At 43.8% G+C, this 17,622-nt stretch overlaps 1 protein-coding gene across 2 annotated transcripts; it reads right to left on the reverse strand.

Annotated features, from left to right (window-relative positions):
* Positions 1–4,359: 4,359 nt before the first annotated feature.
* Positions 4,360–16,274, reverse strand: LOC144146012 (uncharacterized). 2 transcript variants are annotated; one of them, XM_077677916.1, is made up of 5 exons: positions 15,987–16,274; positions 13,928–14,271; positions 13,363–13,430; positions 11,664–11,742; positions 4,360–4,781 (listed from the first exon to the last, which is right to left on the reverse strand). In XM_077677916.1, exons 2-5 carry the CDS (start codon positions 13,943–13,945, stop codon positions 4,569–4,571), a joined length of 378 nt encoding a protein of 125 aa, XP_077534042.1. In that variant the 5' UTR covers positions 13,946–14,271; positions 15,987–16,274; the 3' UTR covers positions 4,360–4,568. The 2 variants fall into 2 exon arrangements, with proteins under 2 accessions (XP_077534042.1, XP_077534041.1); XM_077677915.1 differs by having other exon boundaries at positions 13,928–14,307; positions 15,987–16,270.
* Between the last annotated feature and the right edge of the window lie 1,348 nt (positions 16,275–17,622).

Raw genomic sequence — 17,622 nt, forward strand, 5'->3', positions numbered from 1 at the left:
GAGCACATCACAATGGACATGGGGTGCAAGCCAGAAGTCACCGCCTTCGACTCAGTTAAGCCTGCTCCTATTGACGCTTCTGTTCACGCTGTCTATTACGCCCACTCTTCGCGCTAACGCGTAGCCTTTTTTGGATTCCGACCTTTCTCCATTTAGCCCCTCAGTGCTGCTTTTTTTAAAAGCGCCACCCTGAAGTGGGTGAGCCCTTATAACATTAGGCGCACGTCGCCGCCGCATAGGCGGCTTTCGCCGATGGTGCTCACCGTAAAGCCTTTTTCTTTTATGTCCTTGTTGCCGCCCGCTTGTATAACAATGCTTCTTTTGTAACGATCCAAGGGATGTTTACTTTGTAGCCTCGCCACCCCCTGGCCCTGCCGTCGCCTACTAGCTCGGGGAGCGCTTTTTCTCTCTCTTTTAGAGCGATGGAGTGTCCTCCTTTCCGTCGTCGAGGGACTGACTCCACGAACTCCTCATTCGAAAATAAAAAGTCTAGCCTTAAAACTGCGAACCAGCAGCACGTCTGTTTTCTGGTCTCCTTCAGTAGCCGACGGGCCAAGATGCTACAGAACAAAGTGTCCTTCTGAAAAGTTCCGTATATACGGAAATATTGGAATACGGAGTACTTTCCTAGAATGACACAAAGCCGCAACAAAACACGGAATATTTTTGAGAAACACATGTGAACGAAATGGTGCATACTTATCCAAGAATTTGGCACCGATTTTATGTCTGTAAGTTTATTAGAACCGCCAAATCATTGTCCGTATGAATTCCGTATATACGGAGTATACGGAAAACATACGGAGCGTCATTTTGCTTATTATTGAAGATAAAAACACGAAACCTGTGCCAAAGGTTTTTATTGCCCACACAAATGTGATTCCCTGTTTTTTATACTAACATCTACTTTCGGTGTGCTTGGGGGTGGCATAATCCGTATGAACTCCGTATTCTCATAATTCCGTATATACGGAACGTTTCAGTAGGGCATGTGCCAGATTTCGAATTGCCTCAACCTTAATTGTAAGAGTTTTATCGTTCGGGTCCGAGACGAAACAGTCATACTCAAGAAGTGAGTGTAGGGGCGCACAACTCGGCTTTTTGGAAGGCTAGAAGTGTTCGACCTAATAATTTTATACTTCACCCGTTGGGGCGCCCCGAAACAAAAAGCACTGATGGATTTATCGCCTACGACAGCATCTCAATGAAACTATCGTGCCACGTTGAGGACGGCCCAATAGTAGATTTTTGGGTCCCATGGGGTGACAGCATACATTAATTAAGTTATTCGACAGGGTACTTCTAAAAAAATGGTTGGGGAACTACAAAAACAAAGTATGCCCATGGGGCTACAGATGAATATCATTAAAATGTAACCTAACGTAAATAAAGATACTGAAACCGAAGCGCTAAAACAAGCCGAATATAACTACCGCGGGGAAAAGTGGGTAGTGCTGACCAAATACAGGGCAAAAATTACGCCGCAGAATAGGTCTGGGGTGCAGTGCACTCGTCAAAAACTCTTCAAAATTAGAAGTGAGCTACATTAATATGGATCGGGAACTTGATGCTTTACCACACAACTGGAAAGTATAGTTAGGTCCGCCGAACGGGCAATATAACGAAGAACGATACGAGTATCAGTTAGGACTTAAGGACCAGAAGCGACCTTCTTCGTTGAGGGAACAAACTCGAATAGACGCCCTCATATCTTAAATAAAGAAAAATAAGTACACTTGCGCTGGTGATGTAGTGAGACGAAATGTAACCGGTGTCCAACAGGGTAGCCGAGTGAATGCCGAGAGACCAGACCAGCAGGGGAAGGGCAACAACTCGATGGAGGAATGAAATAAGGGAGCATCGGGGTGAAGAATAGACGCGAGCAGCGCTGTACAGGAGCGGTTGGAGGTCAATGAGAGATGCCTTCTTCCTGCAGTGGTCCCAAGTTAGAGTGTACTATGAGTCAACCAAAGTAGGGTGTTATTGTTGTCTATGATGATGATGGTAATGACTAGAACGTCATTTGCAGCAGCGCATTACAATGCGTTCGACATAAAGTGCGGAAGTGTCCTCGGATTTTCGGCGCGTAGTTGAGATATTTATAGAAATTTCTTCAAAAAAATTATTACGCCTCTCTGAATGTTTTAGCATAGTGCCATAATTCTCATCGTTTTAATTTGCATTATTGCCCATTCCTTGTGCGCAAACACGAACCGCTATAAATTGGTACGAACTATTTGGACGGAGCCCCTTGCGGTTCGGGCTGTCGTCGGGCTGCCGACATCTCATGTCGTCGTCATCTCTTGTCGTCGTAGTATTATGCAGTCACGGTACTAATACACCGGGGCACTTGTTTTCCGACACTTCGTGCTAGAACGTTTTATCTCCGGGCCAGAAACACTTACAAAAAGAACACACCGGTACAGTCGTTTTGCAACCCCTATAGAAAGAACGCTTCATGCTTTAAACACACGTGACTTATAGCAAAGCTGCTTACTTCTACCCACCGGTGGTTTCATCTCCGTGGGCAAAAACGCCAAGGTACCAAGAGAACACCTATAAACTACATGCTTCGCCCCGCCCAAGGTATCACGTGAGTGGAGATGCCCGGGAATTTTTTTTTTACTTTTTTTGTGCCGGAGCTGAACCTTAAGGAACCGTTTATTTTATGGAACAAAATAGAAACAGAAACGAAAATTCATTTCGACACCCTGATAGGGAAGTATTTCTTATAGTTCGATGAAGGTAATTATGTCCTATGTTGTAAGATCAAAATGAAAAATATGGTTAAAACGGTATGTATATTGGCGGTTATTTACGTATATATATATACACACATATGCATACACACACATATATATATATATATGTGTGTGATTTTCCGATTGACCCGTATCCAGGGAATAAAACCTGTCAGTAATATACATATATATACATATATATATAAATATATATATATATATATGTGTATATTACTGACAGGATTTATTCCCTGGATACGGGTCAATCGGAAAATCATAAGTACTTACTAATTGTAGGCGACTCATTCTGGGAAACTTGACGTATTTCGGTGCACGCTACTTTTCTTTTACATGTATAATTCTAAAATGTCATATTCGTCTACTGCCGCAAATTAGAGGGCACACAGGTTTTTTTGATGCCATGAGCGTAACAACTATTTACGTACAGAAACGTTACATTTCTGTGCTTAGTGGGTTGAGGTCCTTTCGTCATTAACCGCTTTGTCGTTGTACTGTTTGTAACAGGCGGGTTCGTCACAGTATCATATAGTAGGAGAAATTAATGGAGGGCAGTACCTTGTCAGAGCTCAGAATACGAGGCCTCCAGTTTTTCTTCCCAATTACTTCAGCTTTCAGATAATGGGGCTTCAGTAACATGGAGTGCGCCGTGAGGGAGGCGTCACTCATAGTTGGGTACATAACGGGACATGTACGATCGTTCAACTGTTTATGTTAGTGTTTTGATAACATCAACACCACGGTTCCATAGATGACGTTGGAATGGCTCACGAATGGCTCACGCGTACGCATGAAATAAATTTATCATCAGTCGCATTTAAACTTTACTTTTTCTACCTTCCTTTTAACCGCAAGCTCAATACGGAAGTACAATATTTTCACCAAATAAAAACTGTTCAATAGAATTCGGCGCAGTTAGGTACCTCCAGTAACCCCATTTATTATCCTATATCGCTTAACCGGTGTTCGATAATTGCACAGGGTGGATGCAAATAATCTTTGTCTCAGAACACGTGACATTTTCTGGCCTCTATGGTTCATCATTATTCGAAAGCATCACGCAAAATGTTACGGTCCTCATGCCGGTTTATGGACACAAGGCGGTCCCAACACCGGCAGTACGGCTGGTTGTTTATTATGCCATCTGCACACTAAGAAAAAAAGGAGTCCCTGTGACCCTCTTTGGGGGGTATTTACTTGCCACAGATTTGACTCTTCATCGACCCCTTTCGCAGAGTCACGCTACTCTTATTGAAAGGGGGTCACACGGACCCCGTCGCAGTAGTCACAGTAGAATATGGGTGACTACCTCCTTAGAGTCAGCACTGACTGCCACGAAAGAAAAAAGAGAGTCACGGGACCCCTGCCTGATGATCATCGCGACCCTGTAACAAGAGTTGTGAGGACGCCCCCTTTTAAAGAGTCCCGTGATGCTTATGGCGACAGAGTCGTGGAAGTGTATGGGTGACCTTCCCAGAAATGGTCAGTAATACTGCTGGTGGAATCATTGCAGTATACGTGCAAGTGCAATTTTAGCCCACATGCATGCAGCTTCATGAGCAGTTTCATACAAGTATAGCAAAGCAAACCAAAAGTATTTGAAAATTATTTTATTAAAGACGAAAGTGATACACATTTGAATGAAAAGCCAGCTTAGGGTATCACAGCTGTTTTAAACCACAAAATAATCAGCAAATAGCCTAAAAATACAGATACACTAAGCATGTTTTACTGCTTGCTATGGCTTGTCACAACGCAGGTTTGCTAGACTAACAGGCATGATATTAAATCACAAAAACAAGTTTTGTGTTAACCAGCTTTGCATACCTGCTGGTGCAAGGTTAAACTGGTGTGGAAATAAATTGCAATAATTTTTACAGGCTTCTTTCCTTGTTGCTGTTTTTCTAAGGCAGACTTCTTACACGAGTCCATGAAGTCAATCCAGAAATCTTCACAAGCCGTGCACAAGCGTTGCAAGGTGTCCTCGGGTCCTGGCGTCTCGGACCAGGCCTTGTCTCGGACCTGCCAGAAATATCAATGAAAAGAAATTGAACAATAAGACAAAAGCAAAATGAAATTGTAGCCAGCACAGTAAAATCATCAACAACAGGCTAACTGCCCAGTGCCTGACAAAAGAGAGGGCGAGGAGCACACCTCTTGCCATTACATTTCCTTGCTTCACCATTTGGCTTTTGTTATGAAATGTTTTGTATGAGGGAACATATGTATAATGTATGAAGTCACATATGGACACCCCAGAAATGCAAAGGCTTCAAAAATTATTGCATCCATAAAGAGGATCTGAAAGCTCCAGGGAGGGAGACTAAGAATTTATGAGTGCAAAAGGCTGCTACTCCCCCCTTTTGATGGTATGAAAATATCTATGTAAAGCTTAAAGGCAGCACGAGTAACCAAGCAGTAAGTGAACTGAGACACCTGCTGCACAAAGGGCATGCTCCACACTGCAAAACACTGGAGGGGTACAAAGTCTAACTCAAACTGTTCAGTAAAAAGCATGAGGCAAGTTGGTACATAGTTCTTAAAAAGTCGAGTCCATAGCACATGACAAAGAAGATGATAGGGCAAGCACTTGCTTGCAACTAAGTTTATTGAGTGCATCGTCTAAAATGACACCCTTTAATAGTGGGCCGCACAATGGTAACAAAGGAATCATAGTGAAGTTTCTAAATATTCAAGCTCATTGCAATACAGGTTCACTGTGCTCCTGTTTTTTATGTAATAAACATCTAAAAGCTCCCAAATCAGTGCTTTAGCTTCTTTGCAGAAGTCAAACTTGGCCCAAGAAAGGCTTGTACTTGCATGATTCGCAATGAGTGGGTACATGCAAAACGCCAAGGGACCAATTGGATACATAGACTTTCCAGATGGGAACGACACATCATAGATTCCCCCCATTCCCTGGGCGAAAACCGCTGGGTGTGCTGCTTGTTGCGCTTTTCTTTTGCTTTTAGGCTTGATAGCAATTTGCCTGAACCTTCTATCTACGCTTCACTGATTAACTTTGACGCTTTTTTAAAGTTATTCAATACGCTGACTATATTTTCTACTCTGCATGCAACGTCTGCACCCCGTTTCGTTTTTTCCTTCAACAGTTTTTAGCTTAAGTGAAAGCATGAAGCACTAAATAATGCTTACAGTTGTAGTTATCTAGATCACACTTATTACTGATGGAAAAGAAACCTAAGTTGTCAGTACAAAGGGCACCACTGCCTTGTTACGTGCCTCGGTTTCTTCATGTTTTTAGTGGCCACAAGAAAAAATTTTAAACCACTTGTCTATTTGAATTATTGTCAACGCATTTAGTTTCTGTACCCTGATTTTTTAACTTCTCATATAATTAAATTTGGCACAAAACTTGTTCCAAAGTTTCTAATTCCCCGGATGGGCTTTTCTGCACGAGTTGTGAGCGATGCAGTAAAGCTGACACTACAGCCTTGATGGGACATGCCACAATAATTAGTTTCCCTATCCCAATTTATTGACTTTGGATGTCCAATTTTTTGTTCTCGAACTTCTCATGCACTAGAGGGGCTTCTCTGCACAAATTCAGAGTCATGCAGTAAAGCTGACACCAGCGTTGATTTCAACTCTTTTGTTACCGCAGAAAATTGACCAGTTTTTAGGGCTCTAAGAAAACATTTCTTTTTGCTAAATGTGTTGGTTAGGCACATAGTGCAGTGGCAAAAATGCGGATGATTCAACGCCCTTGCTAGCACCAGTTGTGTAATGTTAGCATAAATAATGATCGCAAAAAAAAACCCAAATCAAAATTTTGTCACCGTAAAGAAAAATGAAAAAAAAAAGAAGTTGTGTATAACAAACCACCAATAGTGGAAAAAATTTAGAATACGCATTTTGAAGGTTTACATTAAAAAATCCTGTCCAAGAAAAAATTCACTAGTGAAAATTAATTTGTCCCCGTGGTGCCCACGTGGTGCTTGCACGCATGGTGCCCGCGTCTCGTGGTGAAGCCGAACATTCATTCCAAAATACACAATTTTGGATGGTTCTCTGAAATGGTTTGATATTATTAGGGCCCCAACTTAGTCCCCACGTGATGTAAAAACATCTTATTAAGGACTACAGCAAGCACCAGATTCACGGCAAGCAAGAGATGCCAAAAAATCCACTTGGAATTGAAAACCAATCTCAGTGGTGCATTTTTGTTGACATTCTGATCATCACTTATCTACCAGAACTTCCACTTGCGGTTTAATGTCATCTTCTGACTCACTATGGTAGCCCTGCTTGCAGGAATAACTTGCGATGCACTAGAATTGTGCCCAGCAAGCTTTCGCACGGCGAAAAGAGTGCTGCCTAACATTTTCAAAAAGGCACCATATCAAACCTTTTGGAGACTGCCAGAATAGACAGTCGCAGTAAGAAGCAACACTAGACCTCCAAAAATAGCCTCGTACTAACAAAACTGGCCAGTGAACAGCTGGCAGTGTTCAAGGCTGATTGGAAATCTCTACTTGTCTGAGCTGATATCCGATGACTTGGTGTTATTTTTTGAGTTTCAGCTGGAGCTGTTATCGCAAAAGTAGGGCATGAGTGAAGCGTTATCACAAAAGGCGTTCTTTTTTCGAGGAATAGTAAAGGGCGACGGGGGTGCTATGGCAAATCGGCTTGAAGTTGGGTAACTGCGTAGTAGCACGAAATATTAGGTTTGCAACACACAAACAGAATGAAAACTGCTCGATTCGCGGCCGCGGCGGCCGCTTTTCTGATGGAGGCGAAAAGCAAAAACGCCCGTGTGTACGAGATTTCGGCGCACGTTAAAGATCCCCAAGGTGGTCAAAATTAATCCGGAGCCCTCCACTACGGCGCGCCTCATCGCCTGCGTTGCGTCGGCGCGTTAAACCCTACAATCAATCAATCAGAATGAAAACTGCTGGAAAGTGGCTCAAAATGCCAGGTCCACTTGATACACATGCGGGGAACCTTCAGAAATAAGCTTTCACAAAATAAAACGACCCTTTCTTTGAACCAAAGCTCAGTAGTGGAAAGCTGGTGTCATTTCCAGGTAATTATCATCTGTCACTGCCATCGGATTGCAAAACTGGCAAAATGATTTGGTATTTGGCTTGCTGGAAGACTTTTGGTCAAGAAAATTCCATGGTAATGCAGCATGACCACGAGTCGCATGCTTTTTTATCAAGCGCAGCAGCAACGCTCCCTTCTGAGAAAACATACACACCTCACCTTGCAAAAAACTGCCGAAAATCTCAAGGTTGCCTAAACGTGTAGTGTCTAGACTAACCACCGTGGTACATGAGAAACAACTACATCACAAAATCGGCAATATAAAGCACCGATCACCGATCATCAATGCTGTATATTCCCGATATCCATGTTGTCATTTCTCTTGCAACTAACGCGTCCCACTGGTTAGTCTTGGCACTGCAGTTTTAGAATCAGTTCTAATTTTCCTGCTCTGGCTACACTGAAATTTCTGACGGTGTTTTTGAGGGTTGAGCAGCATGTGTTGTTTCGATAGGTGCCATGGCTGCTGCGCTATACAAAAAAGGATGTCACTTGTGGTTACGCTGCATTACCATTAGATTTTTTGATCAAATGGCTCACAGAAGTCAAGTATCAAATGATGTCGTCAGCTTTGCAATCCGACTGCGTTTAAAGGTGAGAACTACCAGAAAATGACACCAGGTATGCACTAGTGAGCTTTGGTTTAGAGGACGGGTAGCTTTTTTTCAGTCAAAGTATTCGTGGATGTCTCCGCATGTCTGACAAGTGCACTTAGCATTTTCAGCCCTATTCCTGTCATTTGTTTCATTTCTGCATTGCGCAATTTATATTTGGCACTACTAGACAGAGAACTTCAACCCGATTTGCCTTAACGCCTTCGTTGCCCACTACTTTTCCTCAAAAAAAAGCATGCCGTTTGCGATTTCACTTCACCCATGCCTTACTTGTGCAATAAGAGTTCCAGTTGAAAGTCAATTGATAACCTCAAGTCATCGGACATCAGTTAAGGCAAGGAGAAAGCTTAAAATTGGCTTCAGTTTTGATTCTGTACGAGGATATTTTCGGAGGTCTAGAGTTGCTCCTCAGTAGAACTACATATTCTGACAGTCTGCCACAAGTTCGGTATTGTTTGTTTTCTAAAATGTTAGGTGGAGGTGCAATGCAGGAGGCTCATAGAGCTGAACGCCTTTTTCATTTGTCACGCAACAGTTACTCGGGGATAGCTAGCTGGGCACTGCTCCAGTGCATCGCACCTCATTCCTGAAAGCAGGGTTAGAAAAGTGAGCCAGAAGATTATAACAACCAGCAAGTGAAAGCTTCAACAGGTGCATGATAGTAAACTGACAGTGAACGAGTTTTGTTTTCAGCCCCAAGCAGTTTTTGTCCTATCCCGAATTTTTACCTTACCATTAAAGGGGCACTGACACAAAAATTTTGCATCTTGTTTTTTTTGTTGCGATAAGTAGCTAGTGACCTACTTATAACCTGTAGAAACCTCATTTGCTTCAGCGTGCGACGGTTGTTTAATTAGAGGGATTTTAAATGCGGCCTGTCGCAGTTTCGGTTTCAGCGAGTGCCGCGAAACGATGGATTTTGTGGATTTTGTGTGAACAAAGCTGACCACGTGACCGCCGGAGGGATATCACAGAGCAGAGCCGCCGTAGCACTGTCGAATCCGCATCGACGTCAGTTTCTGCGAATGCCCCCACGTACTGATCTCGTGAGGCGCTTAATTAAAAAGCGACCGTGGATGTGACGCAGGCGCTGCGAGTGCAAATGCTACCGCGGCTAAAGAACGACGCGCGACGCTCGAGACGGTGGGTGGCAAGACGCGCGCTGGGAGCAGCCGGCCGGTCTGCCTACAGGTCCGCCTACAGATGTGTTCGGCTCAGCACTGCGGCGGATATTCGAGTGCCGCTCTCGTAAGCGGTGCAGATGACAATTTTTAATGCAACCCGCCATCGCATCATTAACTCCTTTCTCATGTAAGCCACTATGGTCGGGACTTGGGGACAATTTCGTGCAGCGGTAACAAGCTATCACTCGAGCTACCTGCGCCGGCTTGGGCCACTTCGCGGCCGCGGCCGCCGCCTGCACAGCGACCGTGCGGCTAGCTCAGTGGGCTTTTCGTGCCTCCGGCGCGTTTTCGCATCCAATGGTAATAAACAGTAATAGAAACAGAGCACCTGGAATCGCTGTAGAACTTTGGTCGCGGCCAGCTGCCCGATTAGCTGACGAAATCACGGCGCCTCCGCCGCCAACGATCGGGTCGTTCGTTCTCGAGAGCGGAAGCTCCGCCCTCCGGCCCTCCGATTGGAGCGGCGAGCCGGGCGAGCCCGCGTAAAACGCCGGCAGTGCGGAAGCGGCAAACACAAACTCGTGACGTGTTTGGATGTTGTTTATTTACAATTGCGCGTGGTCCTCTGCTGGCTGCTCGGTTGCGTTTCGCACACTTCAAAATTGATTTTAAATATGTTCTAGGCTGTATTCGCCGTTGATATTTTGCAGTTGATGTATATGTGTTCCCACCAATCTATCTCCGACGTTATCTCGCCTTCAAAATTTTGTGTCAGTGCCCCTTTAATGCGATGTCAACCATTGACAAGATGTTTCTACATCATGTGGGGACAAATAGTGCCTCTAATAATGCCAAACCACCCGATTTTTTTCAGTAAACTATCCGAAATTGCATATTCTGAAACAGAGGTAGGGCTTCACTGCAGAACGAGGGCACCACACATGGTAACATGTTTTTCATATCTGACAAATTGTACTGGGCAACTAAACTTTTTTCCAAGATGTGTTTTTTATGTTTGGCAAAAATTATACTCCAAACTTTTTAAACTATTTGCGAACTGATATACACAACTTATCCATATTTGCAACGTTTGGCCAAAAACTGATTTTGTTAATTTGCGAATCTGCTCTTGTTGGAAAGGGCATCGAATAATCTGCATTTTGAGCTGATGCAGAATGTGCCTAATCAATATGTTTACACAAAAATGTTTTGTTAGACCCCAAAAATTGGTAGACTTTCTGCGATAAAAAGAAAGTTACCGCCCTGTCTGCGTGCCATATTCCGAAGTTTATTCTTAGCAGATATCAGCGTCAACGCCAGAAGTAGTGTACTTAGCGAGCATCGCAATGCATACGGCAGCTTCTGGATTTTCGGGCCGTCTCGAGCGTTTTGGTGTTCGGGACAGGTTTTAGTAGTAGGAAGCATCGCTTCGTTCACAGAAAAAGAATTACCTTTAAACTCTAGCTTTAATCAGCTGTCATGAGACAAATTCAACCAAGCTATTTTTCTTAGAAAACTGTTACTAAAGACAACTGTTTTTCTAGTGGCTCATTTTATTCATGACTACGTTGGCTGAAGTTGTTGAAATTGCAACTGTGTGAGAGCTTTTTATGAGTTGAATATGGGAGCTTTAACCTAATTGCTTGTAGTATTAGCATGACTAGGCCGATCTGGAAGACCATTTCGTGAGAAACGAGCGTTATCACTGCCAAAATAGCTTAAAAATACAAAACCCACCCACACATCAAGATATTCATTGATGCCAGGGTCCGTATGGGAAATTTAGGAGGTGTGTCACGGTGTCACAGTGGTGGCGTGGTTATCAGACCAGGTATGTTTTGAAGGTTGGTAGCTAGTAGCTCACAATATGCCTTTTTTGTCTGCTTCTTCAGGTTTTTTTTGGAAGATTATTCGGAGCGAGATTATAGAGAAATCGATAGATGATTTTTGAAGACTGGGAACGATTCCAAGAAATTTAAGCAATTTCGCTGACTCAACCGTTTTTCTAAAAATTCTAAAACCACACAAAGAAGCAACACTCAGTTTTTCCAAAGCTCCTGCGAAGTGATTTCATTAAAAGTAATTACTGCTGTACTTACCAGTGCTTCTCTGAAGGCTTCGACACCACTTTCATTCAGCAAAACAGGCCGCAGGACAGTGTATCCACCCCTCTTGCATCTAATGATAAAAAAAAATACATATCACTGACATGGAAATTAATAAGATGTGGGGGACCAACAAAAGAGTATAGAGGAGGCCATAAGGAAAAATATCCACAGGGCTCCAGCTTAACAAATGCAATGTGGTAATTGCTATGTTCCTCATATTTTCACGGTGTATTAACAATTGCTTTATTATCAGGGTCTCTACTTCCGCACTACTTTCATTTAGCAGTATTAGAAGTGGAACTGGATTACAAGTTTGTGAAAAACGCGGAATTGCTGTAAACACACAGATGACAACGTCAGCACTGTTTCTGCAGCAAGCAAGCAATAACACATGCAGTAAAGGGTCCATAAAGACTGAATACAGCTTTGTTTAGTTTGAAAGAACTAGCTTTTCAGTACTCACTCGGCTCCCTTCCAAGCCGGAAATACATTAGTCAGAAATACGCAAGCAACACAGAATATTTTCAAATTTCTCACTGAGGCTTTGGCATGAGAGACGCAATATGGGCTAGCACTAAAAAATGTCGACAGACAAGAGTCTTCTGCCGGCCCTGCTACATTACAGTGGCGCTTCTCCACCACGTCCTCTTAGGTGTTTTCCTAGCATTTTCTGGGCATGTGTTCGCTTCTAAACTTCACTTCACATCAGACTACTGCCCTGGTCAATGAAGGGAGGAAAACTGCTTCTTTCTGTGTTGTGGCCCACAAAAATGATTAAACATATCAGATGTGCAATATACATAGCAAAAGTTGCCGCAAGTGAAGACAGAAGCCGCACCGCACATAGTGAACTCCGTCTGGAACAACTTCTATCTAGCCTGATAATTTTACTTAGATTTTGTTTCGACGGTAGGCCATATTTGGCCCCTCGCACCAATTTGAGCCCTCCGGGAAGGCGTTGTTGCACTGTTCCCTTCAAGTTTCCATTCTTCTATTGCTCCCTTTGTCAATTTCTGCTCTTAAGGCTGACCAGCCCTCCTTTTCTTCTGTCCCCTATTTTACCCTCTCCCAGTCTCCTTTGCCTTTGTGCTATCGAGAATAACTGGTTTGCATGTTTTCATTTATGTTGGTTACATTGCTCACAAAACCGGAGGGTGGAAAAAAAACTTTTCCGAACTAGTGTTTGCCGTGCTCGGCATTATTTTAGTGTAGTATTGCCTTGAGGAAGCTTTGTCCACTGATCAAATCTGTCTGAATATTCAAATCCTGGTTAGGGTTTCTACAGCTGTTGTATGAAGGTTTCGACGTATTTATAGTATTTCAGGATTCCTTCACCTGCTTTTCTCAACGGAATTGGCGGTGGCCAATTTTTGGGCCAGAACGTTTCGCGTGGAATGACCCATTAGTATTATGAAGCTTTGGTTTTTTTATGTGAAGCCTTTGGTGCGTAAACAAAAAGCACAAAACTGACACAACCTCTCTGGGAATAAAAAAGAAGTGACACCAAGGTTAAATTTTTAACAATTTTCACAGCATTTTAACATCCAAAGATGCCTTCGTGCAATAACAGTAGCTAACCGTTATTTGGAATTAATTTGAAATCAACAATATTTATGCGATCTCTAGGAGAGCAAATGGTGGTTACGAGCTGAACTGAAAGAACTAAGATAGAGACAAGTGTAATACAAACCTCCAAAAAGGCAAAGTACCCCGTGAGCATGGACATCCACAGGACTTGAGGATTAAGAGCAGCCATACCTGATAGAGCCAAAGGTGAAGGCAAAAAGTAAGGGCAGGAGCAGTTGCAACAAATGACAATTTTACACAGACGTCAACCGCACAAGCAATTCGAAGTCTTAAGGGCCAGTCCAAAGCAGGCACAAGCAAATTTTATATCCCCTGAAACCTACTACAAACCCGCATAACCTCACACAGCCATGTCGATGAAAATCTGCAGCCCTGCAAGATTTTACCTGCTGTTATGACATGTTTCAAATGCTGGGTCTTTCCATGCCAAGCAGCCAAGTGTATGGTGCTTGACACTAACCTTTCGGGAAAAATTAATTGTTGATGCGAAGATTCTCTTGCCCTTGCAGGAGTGTGACACGTTCACACGGAACTCGGGAGAAAGGGAACAGAATGAGTTACAATGGCGAACGGTGAAAGGGAAACTTAGCACCAAACAAGGACACAAGGGTCAACGTGCAGCCCCCGAAATCCAGTTCAAGCGAAGAGAAAAACGGAAATGCTCTCACCAACACGAGAAGCCCCATTCAGCGATGTGTGCCGCGGGTCATCGTTGGTCCAGGTTGCAGCAGAGCATTGGCCCCCGAATGCATGTACTGCTCGGACAAAGCCGCACAGGCAGCACCACGCCCTGCGTGGCAGGTGTGGTGATCCATCCTGGGCTGTGGCCACCAACCGCGGCCAGGTGTAGAACCGAGCCCGGTTGTCTGCAAGCCAACTCGCTCGTCTGGAACCTCTGGTACACAGAATCCGCAGGCCCATCTCCAGTCCTGGTTAGCTCACCAGCTTCAGAGTCCTCTGGTTCCGCGATCGGCCTCCACCCGAACCTTGTTCCTTGCTTGAGCACCTCCTCCTTAATTAATGTAGACAAGCTGATGTGTTTATGGCTCTGAAATACAGTACATACAAAATATAACGAGAGGGAAGATGAAGACTTGGTTGCTGGCTAGTTGAAAGACTGCGCAAAAGATGAGGGTGACAGGAAGAGCGCTGAAGCATGTCTACTTGTGCAACACTGGTCTGCACGCTGGAGTAATGCCCAAGTGACAACATGTCTGGCAGACAATAATGATGCAAACAGGCGACTCACTAAATACAGAAAGTACACTCTGAGTGTGTGATCAGGACATGTAATATTTTGCACAGCTTTATGTCGGGCTAATTGGTGTAAGCTTTTGAAGGAAAATTGCTCTTGTTACGATCACAGAGACGGGCACAAGAAAAACGTCCGCTTTCACGAGAAGATGGCGCCGTCTACTCGTGAAATTGTACGTAGTTTTCTTGTGTCCGTCTATGTGATCATAAAAAGCACAACCTACCTTCAAAAGAATATTTAGCATGCTCCAGGCTTCTTTTGATGCCTATATTAAAGGATTCATTTTGCATTGGGGCCTATTTTCTTTACCTGCAAATATCGCGCGAACGTGACAATACATGCCAATATGCCATTCATAATGGCTTTTCCCCATAAAAAGGACACTAAACGGTCCCAACAAGTTTGCCTATACGGGAAGACCAGTGTTAAAAATGACGCTGCACCAAAGGGTTCAAAACGATTTACACCCCCCATGTACTGTTTTTTTTTTGTAGTTCGGTTTGTTATTTCACAAAACGTCAAAGAAGAAAACTACAGAATAAAAAGGGAACACTTGACACACTTTTGAATAGCCTGCCATTGCAAACTAGCGCCGTGTATTACAGAATTGTACCGCTCCGCCCAACAGTCAAATGGTTTTCTGCGACCGACGGTGCAAAAAGCAGCCGTTAGACAGCGAACACAACAGTAGAGCTAGAGACAAGCTTGACGTGGGCTAATGGACGAGGGCAAAAGGAGGGTGTGCTGAAGAATACGGACGGCATGAACAAGTTAGAACAGGCGCCTCGTAGGCGCTGTAAAATACCCCTCCTCCCCACACACACACCCCGAGACTTAATTCCCTGCGAGGCCACATGTCCGCCTTTCACCTCCAATTTCCACGTATATGAATTCTGTGCCCCTGTGAACTCTACGTGAACTAACAGACGGGCTTCGTCATTAGCTCGTGAAGCTTGGCAACGTCAGGCGTTGTGGAACTGCCGTACTCGCTCGCTGGCGCGCGGCCCGAACTCTCTCTCCGTGTCCTGCATTTGCATACTATTTTCTCCCCCTTGCACATTGCAAATTCTCATCTGTTTAACTACATTTCCTGCGTCCTCACCTCTTGCCAACTTTTTTTTCCCGACAACGCCGCCAGCACACGGTCAACGCGTACGCTGTAGGGGCGCGTTGGCGAGCGAGTACGGCCACAGAACAGGGAGTACGGCAGTTTCACGACGCATATCACGGCCCGCAGACCGCGAGCAGCCGCGAGGAAGGGCGGTCGCGGCGGCGGCAGCCGGTCTCGCGAGCGCGATAGCTTAGAACAGTCTCAAATAGGGAGGAGGGGGCGAAGGAGAGATTTCACAATGCTTACGAGGCGCCAGGCAGCAAGCAAACAAGCACAGCATATGCAACTTTTTCGGCATGTGTCAGGAAAGCTAACCGAGACAACTATTTCACTTGGTATTATTAGCAGGGACAGTACTCACGTGAAAAAACACGATGACACAGCCTTTGTTCCGGCTTCGCATTCAACCGTAGCACGCCGTCGACTTGCCGAACTGAAGAACTCTAGTAGACGATTTCAGGCGGTGCGCAATGAATTCCGCACAGCAAATTTCATACCGGTGTCACGCCGTTTCCATCCCGCAGCGGTTTTGATACGCGAATTCGACAAAAATGCGTCAACTCGCCCCGCTGCCTTCGCGCCACTCACTGGCTTACTCTACTTGGCTCGCAGTGGATTCTATTGATTCGCGTTGTCTAAAATATTTGCATTTGTATTCTTGTTTTTGAGTTTTAAAGCAAACGCTAAACAAAAAAAATCTGGTTCTGGCAGGAAATTTTTATATATGTACGTTTTACGTAATGTACAGAAGTTCTTATAAAACGAATGCAAATCAGTCACGTGACAACTTGGCGGCTTTTTTAAACGCACTAAAAGAGGCGACGCTCGCACACAGGTTCAAATATATAATAATTGTGAGCAACATGCATTAATCATTTAAATAAAAAAGATTGTCGCAATATAAAGTAGTTTTTATTGAATAAAAGCAACTACAAGTAAGGATTTGAATGACTAACACTTGAATTCTGCTTTTTGGTCGGGCAGCTTGGTGTAAGTTTACACGACATCTGAACCCAGAGCTCTGTACGCGCGCAAGTGCGATGCCTTACATCGATATGTACTTAATGTACAAAATTACTAGTGGCACATGAAGCAGTGAACATACTGCTTAATTGGTAAAACGCGAATGAGAATAACATCTGCAGTAAAGTAGGCTTTGTTGCACGACAACGAAGCTTTGCAAGAAAGCAGGCAAAAGCTAGTTACGTACACGCCACACGTCCTGATATTCTCCCGCCTATTTTGTAGGGTTCCTGAGAAGGCCATTTAGTTGCGTAGCAATATATATTACGAAGCATAGTTTTATTCGTGTTCTTATTTGCAGAGCGTTATCCGGTGCACAGTTGGCAATGTTTCTAACGTAAAAAATAGACAACCCATTTAAATCATATACAGAAGCAATGTCAATCATACTTTCTGCTTATTTCATCAACATTGAACAGCATTGCAGTAAAGACTTTAATTCGTATATATTAAGTATATTGTGTTATTGTTACATGTGGTTTCTATCAATGTTAAAATATTTGCTAGTCTTTGCGCACTTTAGCATTTCCATTCGCCCATAGTTACCGACAATTGTAAGAACAAAATAATTTGGCTACCACAGGTATGGTATGTATTGTAGATGATTGCTTTCTGATACGACATATTCAAAAGTATTGTTAAAGTGAACCTCTCTATGCCCACTCAGGGCGCTTTTACGGCTGTACGCACTGCAGGAAAGCCAGCTTTATCAAATGGGAGGGCTTACGGTGATGATGATGATGATAAACTCAGTGCAGGAAAGCCAACTTTAAACAATGGGAGGGCAAATTGTGGTGTCGTTGATAAAACGCGAAGCAGGAAAGCCAACTTTACAAATTTGGAGGGCACATATTGAAAAAGAATAATAAGAAGACGAAGAGGAGCAGGATGAAAAAGGCGAAGCTTTCTCCGATACAAATGAAAAGTCCACACTCCTATCTGCCAAAGTCCAAATCAATGACAACACTGAGCTA

Source organism: Haemaphysalis longicornis, unplaced genomic scaffold (genome assembly GCF_048455015.1).
Source record: "Haemaphysalis longicornis isolate Haplotype H1 unplaced genomic scaffold, Haemaphysalis longicornis Haplotype H1 scaffold_7, whole genome shotgun sequence".
Lineage (NCBI taxonomy): Eukaryota > Metazoa > Arthropoda > Arachnida > Ixodida > Ixodidae > Haemaphysalis > Haemaphysalis longicornis.